Source organism: Dromiciops gliroides, chromosome 2 (genome assembly GCF_019393635.1).
Source record: "Dromiciops gliroides isolate mDroGli1 chromosome 2, mDroGli1.pri, whole genome shotgun sequence".
Taxonomy (NCBI): Eukaryota; Metazoa; Chordata; class Mammalia; order Microbiotheria; family Microbiotheriidae; genus Dromiciops; species Dromiciops gliroides.
This window is the reverse complement of record NC_057862.1, coordinates 292,781,206-292,799,193: the sequence shown is the minus strand read 5'-3', so window position 1 is coordinate 292,799,193 and position 17,988 is coordinate 292,781,206. Positions and strand designations below refer to the sequence as shown.

General features: G+C 39.3%; 1 protein-coding gene across 1 annotated transcript in view; it reads left to right on the top strand.

Annotated features, from left to right (window-relative positions):
- TECPR2 (tectonin beta-propeller repeat containing 2) overlaps positions 1–17,988 on the top strand; it is a 158,528-nt gene that overhangs the window by 124,126 nt on the left and 16,414 nt on the right. The window contains exon 17 of the mRNA XM_043981322.1: positions 94–242. Coding sequence (XP_043837257.1) covers positions 94–242 — 149 coding nt within the window. The remainder of the gene's footprint in view (positions 1–93; positions 243–17,988) is intronic.

The following is a 17,988-nucleotide window of genomic DNA, read 5'->3' as shown; positions in this document are numbered from 1 at the left end:
AGAATAAAAGTTCAAGTCATAAGCTGAAGAATAGTCATTTAAAAAGAATAATTGTTACATGTTTGGCTTTTTAATATTCCTTACTTTCTCTAGGTGCTATAAAATTAATAAGCTTGTCATGTGGAAACCAGCACATCTGGGCCTGTGATTCCAGGGGTGGAGTTTACTTCCGAGTAGGAACCCAGCCTCTAAATCCCAGTTTGATGCTTCCAGCATGGATAACAATTGAGCCACCTGCACAGGTAAATGCATTTTTAAAGCTAGTGAGAAACTTATGATAATGTAAATATACTTTGAGAGAAGTAAGTACTCTGTTCTAAATGTTAACAGATGATAATTTCTCACTTTTCTATAGTCTCTCTAGACCAAGTGATTTCCTTATGAACGGCCCTGTGAAGTACTTAGTTTATGAGTTAATATCCCCATTTTCTAAATGAAGAAACTGAGGCTCAGAAATTGTTTGACATGCTCAAGGTCACACACCCAATAAATCTAAGAACTAGGAGTTAAACTTCCTCATTCCAAGTCTAGTCTCCTTTCAACTATACCACAGTTTCTCATAATCCTTTTGTTATAGTCTTTCAGTGTCATAGTAATAATTTGCAGTTTGTAGTTTCTATTTTTATAGCACTTTTGTAGCACAAAATACTTTCATAGGCATTGTCTTATTTTATTCTTGGAAGAAAAAAAAACACGGGGCAGCTAGGTGGCGCAGTGGATAGAGCATTGGCCCTGAATTCAGGAGGACCTGAGTTCAAATCCGGCCTCAGACCCTTGCCACTTACTAGCTGTGTGGCCCTGGGCAAGTCACTTAACCCCAATTGCCTCACCAAAAAACAAAACAAAACAAAAAAACACCTTGTGAATTAGATGAAGCAAGAATTATCTTCCCCATTTTTCAGAAGAGAAAACTGAAGCCCAGAGTGGTAGATAATTTTCCCAAGGTCTGTATCTAATAAGTAGTAGTCCTGAAACTTGATCCCAGGGCTTCTGATCCCTAGCATAGTGGACTTTCCGTTGTATCTTACTGTACCTTTAAAACTATCACTAGGGCTAGGAAATGGGTTGCAGCATAGTGAAATTTCCTTAATGAGTGCCTTAATAATTTGGAATTTGTGATGATCAAAGAGGTTTTTGACCTTGAAAGGAATTTAGAGAGAATTTCATACAAATCTTCTATTTTATTTAATTTATTTTATAGTATTACATTGTTGCTTTTTATATCATCATTTCCCAATATCCTTCTATTCCTTCCCCACCATCACTATCATTGAACTCTTCCTTGTTACAAAAAAAAGCATTTAAGCAAAATAAAATAACCATTAGCCATCTCTATATTCGAAGTATCAAGAGAAGGGAAATATGTTTCATCATCAAACCCCTTGGAATCAAGAGTAGTCATTACATTCATCTTAATTCAGATGTAGTGTTAAATTTTCCTTTATTTTCCTTTTATTGTATATCTTGTTCTCTTTGTTCTATGTCAATTCATAGGAGTATTTTCAAGTTTCTCTGAATCCCAGTCATTGTTGTATCTTATAGCACAATAATACTCCATTGCTTTTAGATACCATAATTTATTTGGGCATTCTCCAATCAGTGGGCATCACTTTCCTTCCCATTATTTGCTATCACATAAAATGTCACTATAAATATTTGTAATTATGAGACCCTTCTTCTCTATTTTTGACCTGCTTGAAGCTATCTGCCTGAGTCAAAGGATATGAACTATTTAGTCAGTTTTCTCCCATAATTATAAATTATTTTTGAAACTATTGAGCTAATTCATGACTCCACCAGCAATGTGTACCTTTCTTCCTAGTCCCCCAAACATTTACTATTTCTGAATTTTATCATCTTTGTCAATTTGTTGAGTTGAAGTAAAACTTTAGAGTTGTTTTAATTTTCATTTATCTTATTAGTAATTTGAAGTGTTTTTAATTTTATGAAATAAAAATTATACATTTTGTTTTTTATGACCCCTTCTGTCTCTTCTTTGGGTAATAATTCTCCCTGGCCATCATTATGACAGGTACCTCCTGTCGTTGTCCTCTGTTTTTTTTTAGGTGACCTCATATTTAATTTGTATCTGTAATTATAATATACATGGTGCAGGGGCAGCTAGGTGGCGCAGTGGATAAAGCACCAGCCCCGAATTCAGGAGTACCTGAGTTCAAATCCGGCCTCAGACACTTAACACTTACTAGCTGTGTGACCCTGGGCAAGTCACTTAACCCCAATTGCCTCCCTAAAAAAAAAAAAAAAAGGAAAAAAGAAAAAAAAAGAATATACATAGTGCATCATGCTTATGTAAACCTATTTTTTGCCAAATTACCAAATTTTTCCACTAATTCTTAATAAATAAGGAATGCATTCTGTAGTAGTTTTGTTTGTTTGTTTGTTTGTTTGTTAGTGAGGCAATTGGGGTTAAGTGACTTGCCCAGGGTCACACAGCTAGTTAAGTATTAAGTGTCTGAGGCCGGATTTGAACTCAGGAACTCCTGACTCCAGGGCCGGTGCTCTATCCACTGCACCATCTAGCTGCCCCCATTCTGTAGTAGTTTGAAACAACTTGAGTTTATTAAATGCTGGGCTAATGGATTTTATTGCTTCTTGGTCTTTGTTATCTAGTGTGTTCCACACATTTACTTATTTTTCAAAATGCATATTTTTTTCATTATCTTCTTTGAGATTCTAGGCCTTTTAGTCCTACAGACCAGTTTTGTAATAATTTTGTCTCATTCTATAAGGTAACCACTTTAAATTTAGGTGGTATAAATATGATAGTACAAATTAATTTATGTAGTATTGTCATTTTTTATGTTCACATTATCCAACCATGAACAATGAGTCTCTGTTTAAATCTTCCTTTATGTACCTTCTCCTTATGTGCCTTTATGTACCTAATTTTCAGAATGAGGAAACTGCTGTTAGGGGATATGAGATAATTTGACCAAATTCACATCTGGACCTAGAATCCAGTGCTCCCAACTGCAAATCTGTTTCTATTTAGCTATATTGCCTTGACTTCTCTAATTTTCAGAGAACATTTTTATGCCAACAGCAAGCTATGCTGAGCAAGTTATTAATGTAAACCAGATTGCAAATTTTAAAGCATTTTAGAAGCCACGGTCTACAAACACTGTATATACCAGTTACAAAGCATTCAATTTTAAACATTTACTAAGTGCCTGTTATATGCAGAGCACTGTGCTAGGCAGTGAAAATACAAAAGGAAAGAAAAAAGCGTCCTTGCTTTTAAGGATCTTATATTCCTCTGGTAGGAAAACGCATAATGAACACAAATATTGGGGGTGGGGTGCGCAGTTTAAAGAAATAGAGAAAATTTCATTTGTTTAAATATTATGTATGTGTCAGGGCACTGTGCAAGGTTCCTAGGGATAAAATGACAAAAACAAATTAGTCCCTGTTCTCGAGGAGTTTATATTATGCTAGGAAAAATCAACCTAAACATAGATTATATCATTATATAGAATTAGTATCCATAACATATGATGTATATAATTACTGGGAGGAGGGGACAGGGTATTTGCAACTCGTGTGTAGGTAGTACGTCTTGAGCTGAGCCTTGAAAGAAGCTAGAGATTCTGTGAGTCAGCATTGGTGAGGAGGGAGTGTATTAAAGGCATGAGGAGATGGAATGTCATGTATGTACAAGGAACTATAAATAGGTCAGTTTGGCTGGATGTTAAAGTACAGGAATCAGTCAACAAACATGAATTTATTAAGTGTTTATTATGTTTCAGGCACTGAGAACATATACAAAGAATGAAACAATTCCTACTTTTAAGGAGCAGAGAAAGAACAAGGACATATATAAATGAATTCAGAATAAATATAAAGAGAATAAATACAAAATAAATATAAGGGAGGGAGGGCTCTAGCAATTGGGGAGATCGGGAAAGATTATTGTAGGCAGTATTTGTGCTGCATTTTGAAAAGAGAGATTCTACAAGATAAACTTGAAGAGTAAGTGCATTCTAGGCATTGGTGACAGCCACTGCATTGGCATGAGATGGAATATGGAGTGCCATTTGGGCTGGATCATAGAGTGTGGAAGTAATGAACAGTGAGGATGAAAAGTTAGGTTGGAGGAGTCGATTGAGGATAGGAGTCATATGATCAGAGAGGAGTCACTTTGGACTGTAATAGGAAAGGAGGTAAGGAATGGAAACCAAATTGGGGTGCTTTGCAATAATCTAAGTGACAGGTAAGAGCCTGAACCAACCAGGGTGATGGTTCTATGAGGATGTAGAGACTGGATATGAGAGACATTGTGGAGGGAGAAAGGCAAGATGTGGTAGCTGATTGGATGTGTAAGGGAAGGGAGGGTGAGGAGTCCAGGATAACACCAAGGCAACTAACCTGACTAGAAAAAAATAGTAGTGCCTTCAGCAGAATTAAGGAAGTTTGGCAAAGGGGTAGATTTGGGGGCAAAATGAGTTTCCCTTTAGGACATGTGAATTTTAGATGTCTCTAAGACATCCACTTTGGAATGAACAATATTCAGTTACTGATGCAGTATGGAAGCTTAAGTTTCTACCTGACTGGGTATGGATAAAGAGACACCTATGAGTCATCTGCAAAGAGATGATATTTAAATCCTGGGAGCTAATGAAGTCACAGAGAGAGAAAGTGTAGGTAGAGAAAAGATAAAGACTAAGGAGATACTCACTGTTAGTGAGCATGTCCTGAGGAAAATCCAACAAAAGAGAATGAAGATAGCTGTGTGACCCTGGGCAAGTCACTTAACCCTCATTGCCTGCAAATAAATAAATAAACAAACAAAAGAACGAATGAATGAATGAATGAATGAATGAATGAATGAATGAATGAATGAATGAATGAATGAATAAAAACTGTGTGTGTGTGTGTGTGTGTGTGTGTGAGAGAGAGAGAGAGAGAGAGAGAGAGAGAGAGAGAGAGAGAGAGAGAATGAGAGAGAATATGAAGATGAGTTGAACAGTTAGGAGCAGAACCAGAAGAGAATAATTTCAAGAAAACCCAGACTAGAGAGAATAACCAAGAGAACAGGGTGGTCAGGTGAAGCAGAGAGGTCAAGAAGAATAAGGACCAAGAAAAGACCACCATATTTGTCAAACAATACATCACTGGCAACTCGAGAGAAATTTCACTTGAGGGGTGGAATCAGAATCCAGATTCTAAAAGACTGAATAGTGAATGAGAAGATATGAAACAGTGAATATAGTCAACCTTTTTCTAAAACTTTGACTGAGAGAGAATGGATGGGATGGAAGGATATCATGAAGGTTTTTTTTAAGAATGAGGGACAATAACATGCCCTTTGGCATGTCTGAAGGAGTAAGGAACTCCAGCAGGCAGGAAAAGGTGGAAAATGAGAGAGCAGGGATGGTTGAGATTTCAGTCTGTTTGAGAAGATACTTGAGGATAGGATCAAGGATAAATGGAGAGGTGTTGACTTTGGCCAGGAGAAAGGCCATCTCATTGCCAAGCCTATAGGAAAGAGTAGGGTCAAAGGGTTTTGAGCTAAAGAAAATAGGAGAAGCTAATGATTAATGTCTCAAATTTAATCAGTAAAGTAAGAAAGAGTTTTGGGAGAGAGGGAAGTGAGGTGTGTTGGGAGGCTTGAAGAGAGAAATTTTGGGGAATGTGACAAGTGAAAACCCAGAGAGACAGAGTTTCTGGGTAATTGATAATCAATTTCTAGATTAAGATAGCTGGAATCAATAAATTGATGGTCATTGGTTTCTCTCCATAACCAAAGATTCCAAGGGAGACCCTGAAATGCTTTAAATTCCTTCTGAAAGGGAACTCCCCTGACAGGGGTTCACCCTGATTGGTGGACATTTAATGAGGAGGTGGGCTAAAAGTCTTCAGCTTCTCCTGCTGAGAACATGGCATGATCATGAGACTCAGCACCCTCAAGGCCTCTGGGCAGGGAAAGCTATCTCCATCTGGACCTCTCTAGCCATTTTCTCCTTCATGAGGTGGATTGCCTAGAACTCTAATGGAGGGGGTTCCTCCTCCTAGGTAAATCCTCACTCAGATTGGATTCTGTTTATACTCTAAACAGAAATTAGGTCTCCCAGTTGGGTGGGGTCCTGCCTACTTAATGAGCCTTAAAGGGCTAGGAGCAAATTTCATTACTCAGCCATGCCCTTCAGAGATTGACTGACCTTTTCAGGACATGGGTTTTAACAAAAATAAATGGAAAAGAGTGGATCACAAATTAATAATTAGTACTTAATACAATAGTATAATATTAATTTCTCTAGGAATGAGGTAGGGAATCAACTAGGAAGGAATAAAAGGATTGCCTTGCCTTCGATAGGGACCATTTGACATTGGATAACATCAATTTACATCATGTATACAGTCGGTAGGATTGTGTAATTTCCAACAAATTTGTGCTCTGTTTTAGCAGCACCTGAGTAACGTTGGATTTTGGCAAGAAATTAGCAGTGATAGAACAAGAAGGAAGGGATTTGAGAATTGATAAGACTATGGTGTCAAAATGGTTAACTACAGGGCCAGTATTGGGAAGAGAAGAAAGTGAAGTCAGAACAGGTGGTTATGGACAGATACCAGAATGTCAGAGCTTTTGATTAAGGAAGTGAAACACTTCTGGGTAATAATGACTTCCAGGGCATATGACTGTCTCTATGTGTAACTGAATTGGAGCGTGAGACTTAAGGAGATTTAGCGATTGGGAGGTTATGGAGTTTGAAAGAGCATCAGCACCATGAAGGTTATAGTCCCTTAGTATATAAAGAGTTGAGGAGAGGGGCAGCTAGATGGTGCAGTGGATAAAGCACCAGCCCTGGATTCAGGAGGACCTGAGTTCAAATCCGGCCTCAGACACTTGACACTTACTAGCTGTGTGACCCTCGGCAAGTCACTTAACCCCCATTGCCTGCAAAAAACAAACAAACAAACAAAAAAGAGTTGAGGAGAAAAGGAAAACAGTGACACAGGTGCCAAACTTGTTGAGAATGATCACAGTAGGTAACTGTCAAAATTATTTGAATAGTTATAACATTATAATTAGGCTAAAAATTGCAAAGCAGAGGAGCTTGTATTTTACTCTAGAGGTAAAAGGGAGCCACTCTAGCCTTTTTTTTTTTTTTAGTGAGGCAATTGGGGTTAAGTGACTTGCCCAGGGTCACACAGCTAGTAAGTGTTAAGTGTCTGAGGCCGGATTTGAACTCAGGTACTCCTGACTGCAGGGCCAGTGCTCTATCCACTGTGCCACCTAGCTGCCCCCAACTCTAGCCTTCTTAAGTAAAGGAATGGCATGTTCAGAAGAACTGGAGGACTTAGGGAAGGCTTCATAGAGGATGTGGCATCCAAGCTAACTTGAGGAAGAAGCAAATTCAGATATGTGAGCCTTGCCAGAGTTAAATGCATAAAGAAAGATAGAATTGGGGGCAGCTAGGTGGCACAGTGGATAAAGCACTGGTCCTGGATTCAGGAGGACCTGAGTTAAAATCCGGCCTCAGACACTTGACACTAACTGTGTGACCCTGGGCAAGTTATTTAACTCTCATTGCCCTGGGGGAAAAAAAAAAGAAAGATAGAATAGAGGGCAGCTAGGTGGCACAGTGGATAAAGCACAGGCCCTGGATTCAGGAGGACCTGAGTTCAAATACAGCCTCAGACATTTGATACTTACTAGCTATGTGACCTTGTGCAAATCACTTAACCCTCATTGCCCCGCAAAAAGAAAAAAGTAAAGAAGAAAGATAGAATACCAAGTTTGAGGAGTAGCTCTTGGGTTAGCTTGGCTAGAACATAGAGCATCTGAGAAGGTTTTATAAGAAATAAGATTGGAAGGGTATGGTTGTAGGCAGATTGTTGAGGATTTTAAATTACCTGCTGCTAAGAAATTTGTTTTACCCTAGAGGGAATATAGAAAGCCACTTTGATTAGGGAAATGACATGGTCAGACCTGTGCCTTAGGAAGATGATTTTGGCGGCTATGTGGAAGACATATTGATAGATGAGATGACTAGAAGCAGGGTGAAGCGATTAGGAGACTTTTGCTGTGGTCCATTGAAAAGGTGTGGAGGGCCTGAACTAAGGCAATGGCTATGTGAAAGGAAAGGAGAGAGAAAATGAATGATGTTTTTGAGGTAGAATCAACAGGAATGTGGGGATAAAGGAGAAGAGCTTAAGAATGACATTAAATAGGAACAGTTTTATGAGAATGTGCAATATGTGAGTGGAAGTAAATATAAATAATCTGTAAAAATAGACTGGCACCAGAAGTCTTTAAGTACCAAACAGTGGATTTTGAATTTCATCCTAGAGGCATTGAAGAGCTTCTTGAGGAGGGAGGTGACATGGTCTCATAGTATCATTATATATTTGTTAGCTGTGTGAAGGCTGAATCAGAGAGAAGGGACACTGGATGTAAGAAGATCCGTAAAGAGATTATTCCGTGGCTGGACAAGTTGTGGTATATGAATGTAATGGAATACTATTGTGCTGTAAGAAACGATGAGCAGGAGGAGTTCAGAGAAACCTGGAGGGTTTTGCGTGGGCTAATGATGAGTGAGATGAGCAGAACCAGAAGAACATTGTACAGAGTATCATCAACATTGAGTGTTGACCTACTGTGATGGACTGTATTCTTCTCACCAATGCAATGGTACAGAAGAGTTCCAGGGAACTCATGATAGAAGAGGATCTCCAAATCCAGGAAAAAAAAAAAAAAAAGAACTGTGGAGTACAGATGCTGAATGAACCATACTATTTCTTTTGGTTTTGGTGCTGATGTTTTTCTATTTTGAGGTTTTTCATCATTGCTCTGATTTTTTTCTTATAACATGACTAATGCAGAAATATGTTTAATGTTATTATGTGTGTGTGTGTGTGTGTATATATATATATATATATATATATATATATATATATATATATATATATATATAAAACCTACGTCAGATTACCTGCTGTCTAGGGGAGGGGGGAGGGAGGGAGAAAAATCTGAAATTGGAAAGCTTGTATAAACAAAAGTTGAGAACTATCTTTACATGTAATGGGAAAAAAATAAAATACTTCATTAATTTTTAAAAAAGAGAGAGAGAGAGATTATTCCACCAGGAAAAGGTGATGAGGGTCAGAATTAGGATGGTTGTGTTCTGAGTAGAGAGAAGAGGAGGAATAGAAGAAATGTTTAACAGTTTAGGATAACGAGGCAGCTAGGTGGCGCAGTGGATAAAGCCCCGGCCCTGGATTCAGGAGTACCTTAGTTCAAATCCAGCCTCGAACACTTGACACTTACTAGCTGTGTGACCCTGGGCAAGTCATTGCCCCACCCCCCAAAAAAATCATTTGGCAATTGATTAAATGTGGGGGCTGAGTGAGAGTGAGGAATTGGGAATGACCCTTGGATGTTTGGAAGAATGGTAGTGTCTCTGAAAATAGGGAAGTTAGGGAGAGGAGTAGGTTTAGGCAGAAAGAAAATTAATTTGTTTTGGTCTCTGTTGACTTTGGGGTACCCATGGGATGTACAGATTGAGATGTTCAGCAGGTAATTGGAAGATCGTGGACTAGAGTTAGAGATGATAGTTGAATTCATAGGAGCTGATAAGATCACTGAAAGAGAAGAGAAAGGAGCCCAAGATAATAAGTATGGGAGATAGGTGATGATCCTATGAAGGATAATGAGAAGAATCAGCCAGTGAGATAACTACAATATAGCAGTGCCATGAGAATCCAGGGAAGACAAAATATATTAGAAAGAGGGGGTGGATAATGATGCTTCAGAGAGGTCAAGAAAGATAAGGGCTAAGAAAAGGCCATTGATTCTTAGTGGTAAAGAAACTATTAGTAACCTTGGAGAGAGTAGTTTTTGTTGAATAAGATCAGAAACTCTTGCAAGGACTTAAGTGAATGAGAGAAGAGCAAGTAGAAACAATAGGTGTAGTAAGCTTTCTTCCTGGAGTTTGTCTGCGAAATAGAGGAGAGATATAAGATGACAACTTGAGGAGATAAGAGAATCAAGTGATATATTTTTTAAAAGATAATGGGGGGGGGCAGCTAGGTGGCGCAGTGGATAAAGCACTGGCCCTGGATTCAGGAGTACCTGAGTTCAAATCCAGCCTCAGACACTTAACACTTACTAGCTGTGTGACCCTGGGCAAGTCACTTAACCCCAATTGCCTCACTAAACAAAACAAAACAAAACAAAAAAAAAAATAAGACAACTAGAAAGGCACAAGGGAGCTAGGTTATAAAGGGCTTTGAATGCCAAACAGAGAATTTTGCATTTAATCCTAGAGGCATAGGGAGCTACTGGAGTTGATTGGGGGCAGGGGGTGGCATTGTCGGAGCTGGGTTTTAAGAACATCACTTTAGTGGCTGAATAGAGGATGGATGGACTGGGGAGAGACTTGAAGCAGACTATTGCAGTAATCCAGACATGAGGGGGGCAGCTAGGTGGCACAGTGGATAGAGCACTGGCCCTGGATTCAGGAGTACCTGAGTTCAAATCCAGCCTCAGACGCTTGACACTTACTAGCTGTATGACCCTGGGCAAGTCACTTAACCCCCATTGTCCCACCAAAAAACAAAAAACCAGACATGAGGTGATATGGCCTGCACCAGAGAGGTGGCAGTGTCAGAAGAGAGAAGTGGTCCTATTGGAGAGATGTGGCAAAGGCAACATTGATAGGCCTTGGCAACAGAATAGATACTGGGGGTGAGAATTAGTGAGAAGTCAAAAATGACTCCTGGGTTTTGAGCCTAAACGCCTGAAAGATAATGTTGCCCTATATGTTAATAAGAAAGGCTGGGAGATGGGGGGCGACTAGGTGGCGTGGTGGATAAAGCACTGGCCCTGGATTCAGGAGTACCTGAGTTCAAATCCGGCCTCAGACACTTGACACTTACTAGCTGCATGACCCTGGGCAAGTCACTTAACCCCCATTGCCCCACAAAAAAAAAAAAAAAAAGAAAAAAAAAAAAGGAAGGCTGGGAGAGTGTAGGGGGAAAGATAATGAATTGTTTTGGACTTGTTGAATTTAAGATATCTACTGGACATCCAGTTCAAGATAACTGAAAGGCAGTTGTAGGTGCAAGATTGGAGGTAAGCAGAGAGTTTGGAGCAGGATGTATAGATGTGAGAATCATCAGCATAGAGATAGTAATTAAATCCATGGGAGCTGATGAGATCATCAAGTAAAGTAGTATAGAGAGAGAAGAGAAGAGGACCCAGGACAGAACCCTCAGGGACATCTACAGTTACAGGGTATTGTCTGGAGGAAGATCCAGCAAAGGAAGCAAAAAAGGAGGAGAACCAGGATAGAGCGGTGTCAAATAGAAAGCCTAGAGAGAAGAGAGTATCAAGGAGAAGAGAGTGATCAACAACGTCAAAGGCTGCAGAGAGGTTAAGGAGAATGAAGACGGAGAAAAAGCCATTGGATTTGGCAACTAAGAGATCATTAGTAACTTGAGAGAACAGTTTCAGTGAAATGATACAGTCAGATAGCATATTATAAGGAGAAGAGATAACGTAAAGGTACCGATTATAGATGGCCTTTTCTAGGAGTTTAGCTACAAAGAGCAGAAGAGATATGGGACCATATTAGTAAGGATAGTACTATCAACTGAGAGGTTTTTGAGGATGAGACATGGGCATGATGGTAGGAGTTGAACCAGTAGATACGGAGAAATTAAAAATAAGTGATAGAGTGGAAATGACAAAATGGGGTTGGAAAAGACAGGATGGAATGGGATCACATGGTAAGGAGACCAGGCTACTTCTGTGAAGGAGGAGAAAGTGTTAGAAGGCACCTGAGTGATAAAAAATTGCCTTGTGTTGGCATAGTTCGAATTTTTTGCTTTTGGTAAGATGGAAGACACCCAGCTTAGCTCCTTGCTGCCTTCACTTGGGACTTGCTGTGCCTAGGAGATGGAAAGGTGCAGATTGTGTGGTCAGAGGAAGTCCTGGCTTCTCTTCTCCCCGAGGAGACTGGAGGTGAGGCAGCAGCAGGAAGTGGTAGAATTCCCTGCATAGGGGGACGTTACTTAGGGGCAGATGGAAGATGCCCTGCCTACCTTTTTGCTGCCTTACCTCGAGACTCCAGCAGGAGATGGAAGGCACAAGTCACTCCTGTCAAAGGTCGCACTCTGAGGAACTTTTATTAAGTAGCAAACCAATTCAGAAGTCAAGAATTCCAACATCTGGAAACATAGAAGAGAGAAACAGAAACAGACTCTACAGTATCAGAAAGAAAAACATCCCTAACCCTCAGTGCAGCCATCTGGGGACTTGAATTGCCTATAGGAATGAACCCATTGCCTAGCCTCATAAAAACTTGCCGTTGCAGAGGCTGCAAGGAGTAGTGGTTTCATTAGACTGCTGCTAGACTTAGTCACTGTTAGCCTGCTGGCAAGTTGTGCATATTCAGAGTAGCTGAACTGCTTGAATCCCCTTTGGTCTTGTTTTCCTACCCTGGATATTATACTCCAGGCTTATGTGTGGGGCTGAAGGTTAGAACTCCCCACCCCTCCAATTTTCTTCTGCTGTTAGACTCAGAGCCACAGAGCTACGTTTTCGGAACTTGTTCCTTGCTCTGTACATAGCTAGGTCTCTCTCATTGTCCAGAAACTGGATAATGGGCAGCAGAACTGTTAACTAGCACCTGTTCTTGTTTTTTTCTTGTTCTGTTTTTTGTTTTTGCAGGGCAATGAGGGTTAAGTGACTTGCCCAAGGTCACACAGCTAGTGTCAAGCATCTGAGGCCGAATTTGAACTCAGATCCTCCTGAATCCAGGGCCAGTGCTTTATCCTGTTCTCATTCTACGTGCTGGTTCAGGGGTCCCCTGGGAGCTCTTTCTGCCCCGGTGTTTCTAGCCCTGATCATCAGTCTGATCACTATCCCTGGGCTCTAAAAGACACTTTTGGGCAGCTTCTGCCCCAGTGTCCACAGACATCTTTTCTTCCTAATCTGCCCTGGGCTGAAAAAGTATTAACTGTGACTTATTCTTGGCTTTCCCAATCAGAATTCAATCTGGTATGTTTTCTAGGTTGTTGTTGTTGTTGTTGGGTGAGCTGAACAAAAATGCTAATTCTCACTCTACCATTTTGACCCCACCTCCTCCTGCAGGTGTCAGTCCATTAAATCAAAATCAGGTCTTTCTTTGGAGTTGGATAGTATGTTTCATCAATAGTACTTTGGGATTGTCTTACATCATTGTATTGTTGAGAATAGTCAAGTTATTCACTGTTCTTCATCAAACAATATTGCTGTCTTTGCACAACATTCTCCTGGTTCTGCTCACTTCAATATACATCATTTCATGCATATCTTTCCAGGCCTTTCTGAAATCATCCTGCTTGTCATTGTGCTATAGCACAATAATATTCCATCACCACTTGTTTAGTCATTCCCCAATAGATGAGCATTCCTTTGATTTCCAATTCTTAGCTACCACAAAAAGAGCTGCTATAAATATTTTTGAACAAATAGGTCTTCTTCTCTTTTTGGGCTGTCTTTGGGCTATAAACCCAGCAGAGGTATTGCTGAATCAAAGGATCCTCAGAGTTCTATAGCCCTTTGGGCATGGTTCCAAATTGCTCTCCAGAATGATTGGATCTTTTCTTTTCTTTTCTTTTTTTCCTTTTTTTTGGTGAGGCAATTGGGGTTAAGTGACTTGCCCAGGGTCACACAGCTAGTAAGTGTTAAGTGTCTGAGGCTGGATTTGAACTCAGGTCCTCCTGACTCCATGGCCAGTGCTCTATCCACTGCACCACCTAGCTGCCCCCTCTTTTCTTTTCTTTTTAATCTTTTCACAAGTCCATCAATAGTGGATTAGCATTCTAGCTTTCCCACATCCCCTCCAACATCAATATTTTTTGCTTTTGGTATATTTAAGGCTTCTTTTTAGATGATGAAATTTAATCAGTAATATTGAAGGAATCCAGGGAATCTAGGAGGCAAAGACAGGAAGGAGAGGATTCAGTCTGGGGAGTTTCTTTGGTCATAACTGTCACTGTTTTAACTTGCAGACCGTACTATCCTCTTCTGTAATTTAATAATTAAAAGTATTCAAATGTGGCACATTGGGAGGAAACTTGTTTTCCATTCATTTCCCTTTGTGAATTATATTGATATATTTTCAAAGCCCATGGTTTCTTTACATAATTTTACGTATCCATTCCACCTCTAGAGCATGATTTAATGGTGCTTGAAAATGTAATTGGCTTTGTTGCTATGGTAAGTATGTTTCTAAGTGAATACTTGGAATTAAGTAGCTTGTTTTATTGTGGGATGTTTATTCAAGGATCCTCATTGTGAGCTTGTTGGAGAGCCCAAAGCCCATGAGGTTGCCAGGTGCAGAGTTGCTATACAACTGTAACATAAATGATCAGTACTTGAACGAAAAATGCTTAAATTGGAGAGCAAAGGGAATTGAATTTTGTACAAGAGCCAGAGGGATTGTGGGATTCTGAAGTTCTGAACTTTTTTAAACTTATAATACAGCTTAACATACATGGTGATGAAGTCATATGTTTTCATAAGACTCAACAGCAGAGAAAGAGGAGCAGGATTCAGTTCAACAACTATTTTTTTAAGTGCCTAGCATGTTGAGGAACAGGAGATTCAGAACCATGCACAAAGAGGCACTGACAAGAATGACAACGGACAGAGGATTGTATTTCACAGAAAATATGAAGAGCTAGAAGGATTTTTCAGTGATCTGCATAATATGTGCGATGTTTGTCATTCTCCCAAAATGACTATGACCTAAATCCTAAGCAGTGATGATCATTCAAATTCAACACCTACTGTGTTCAAAGAATTATCTTATATACTAAGGGAAATATAAAGTTTATATAAGATGTTTATAATCTGTGAAGATGAGATCCGTATACAGATAACAAATCACAAGATCACTTGTTATGTGAAGTCCAAGGAAGAAGAGTGTTACTGATTGCAGGAATCAGGGAAGACTTCATGAAAGAGATAGCATTTGGAAGACAGAGCCAAGTTGGCAGAGTAAGACCAGCATTCTCGCCAATCTCTTCCAGCAAGCCCTCTATAACAACTTTTTTCCAGCCCAAGATGGTTTCAGAAGGCAAAGAGGTCTGTAGACACTGGGACTGCAGTGCAGTGGAAGCTGCACCAACTGTGGGACTTGGAAGAGGTGGTAGCAGGAGCAATGCCTGGAGTACCCAGGGATGGTAAGGGATTGAACACCTGATCAGACTGAGATTCCAGAAACCCCCTATGCCAGCACTGGGTGCTGGATTGAGTGTCATTCCGAAGCCCATTATCCAATTTCTGGTTGCAATTCCAGGGCAGAGAGGAGCAGTTATAGTCATGAGGAAGCCCTTCCTGGGTGAGAAGCAGAGGACAGACCAGAAGAGCAGTGACCAGACCTTTCCCCAGATCATACCACATTGGAAGCACTGAAACTATACAGGCCCCACTAACTATGAAAGCAGCCTAAGGTCATTCTCCACAGAGTTAAGCAAAGTCAAGAAATAGACTGGAAAGATGAGCAAACAACAACAACAACAAAAAGAGCTTCACTATAAAAAGCTACTATGGTAATAGAGAAGTTTAAGACACAAACTCAGAAGATGACTTAAAAAAAACTTAAAGCATCAAAGAAAAATGAAGATTGGACAAGAATTCCTAGAAGTGCTAGTGAAAAATATTTTTTTTTTATCTTTTTAAGGGTCCGCTAGGTGGCACAGTGGATAAAGCACTGGCCCTGGATTGAGGAGGACCTGAGATCAAATCCTGTTTCAGACACTTGATACTTACTAGCTGTGTGACCCTGGGCAAGTCACTAAAAAAAAAGTACAAAATGCTTCCGCCTGCACTTTGAGTTCATCAGTTCTCCATCTAGAGGTGGATATCACTTTGGAATTATTAGTGGGTCACTGTGTTGATGAGAATTACTAAGTATTTCACTGTTGATTATCTTTACAATGTTACTATTATTGTGTAAATTGTTCCAGTTCTGCTCCCTTCACCTTGCATCAGTTTATATACATATTCCTAGTTCATCATTTCTTACAGCACAATAGTATTTCATCCCATTCATATGCCATACTTGTTCAGCCATTCCCCAATTGATGGGCATCTTCCCAGTTTCCAATTCTTTGCCACCACAAAGAGAACTTCTATACATATTTTTGTAAATATGGATTCTTTTCCTTTTTCTTTTATCTTTTTGGGTTGTAGACCTAGTAGCAGTATTACTAGGTCAAAGGATATGAACAGTTTAATGCTTTTTTTGTCATAGTTCTAAATTGCTTTCCAGAATGGTTGGACAGCTCCATCAGCAATACATTAGTGTCCCTATTTCTCCACATCCCCTCTGGCATTTCTCATTTTCCTTTTCTGTCATCTTGATAATCAGATGAGTGTGAGGTGGTACTTCAGGCTTGTTTTAATATACATTCCTCTATTAGTGATATAGAGCATTTGTTTCATATTTATAGCTTTAATTTCTTCTCTGAAAACCTAACCATTTATCAAGTGAGGAAAGGCTCTTATAAATTTGGCTCTATTCCCTTTGACTTTTATCAGAGAAACTTGCAGCAAAGATTTCCCATCCCTGCCCCTGCTTTTCTTCTAATTTTACCTGCATTGGTTTTGTTTGTGCAAAAACTTCAAAGTTACGTATCAAAATTATCCATTGTACCTCCCATGAAGCACCCAAGTTTGAAAACTTAACTTTACTAATTGAGGTTGGCACCTTCTTTTCAATTTAAAGTCTTAGAAAGTTGAGTTGAGTATACAATTTGTGTGAGAGGCAGAATTTGAACTGTTTAAATGACTCTCTAAACTCTACTCTACACTGCCTTTATATATGCATATATCTAAGATATACGATAAATATATATATATATATATGTATGTATCTAAGATAGATGGTAAAATGATACAAATATATAAAAAAAGAATCATGGTCAAAAGATATGAGCAGGGGGCAGCAGCTAGGTGGCTCAGTAGAGAAAGCACCAGCCCTGGATTCAGGAGGACCTGAGTTCAAATCTGGTTTCAGACACTTGACACATACTAGCTGTGTGACCTTGGGCAGGTCACTTAACCCTCATTGCCCTGCCCCCACCCCCCAAAAAAAGATATGAGCAGGCCATTTTGGAAAGAAGTGCAAGCTACCAACATGAAAGAATGTTTCAAATGACTAATAGTAAGAGAAATGCAAATTAAAACAACACTTATGGTTCATGTCCATCAAACTGGCAAAGATGAATATGATATATGTTGGAGGGACTATATAGGAAAATTTGCTCACTAATGTTCAGTTGGTAGAGTTGTGAATTGGTCCAGTCATTCTGGAAAACAATTTGAAAACACAGTAAACTATTCCCTTTGATCTAACAATATCACTTCTAGGTATATATGCCCAGGAAAACAAAAGACAGAGAAAAAGGTCCCATGTGTATCAAGATTTATTTATAATAACACTTTTATGGTACCAAAGTACTAAGAAGGAAACTAGAAGGAAAATGGGTGCCTATCATTTGGAATAGTTCTATTTAAATTGTGATGTATGGATGTAGTTATTATTGAGCCATAAGAAATGGTAATTATGAAGAATTTGAAAAATTTGGGAAGATGTTTGAACTGATGTAAAACTAAGAAAGATGATCTATGAGAACACTTTATACACTGCACAGTAATGTCAAGGAAAACAACTTTGAAAGACATCAGAACTTTCATCAAAACAGTGAAGATTGTGACATCAGAACCCTGGCAGAGAAACATGCCCTCCTGCCTTTTGGGAGAAAGGTGACAGACTGCGTGTGTGTGAAGTGAGCCCTTCATTGTCAGACATGTTGTACAACTATACTGTCAAAACCATAGCCATCCATTTAGGCCTGTTTCCTCCAAGAACTTTTCCATTACCTCAACTGGATACAATAGAGCCATAATCATAAAAATTAGAACTACAAAGATATTTTACACATAATGTGACTAAATTGTTTCTCATTTTA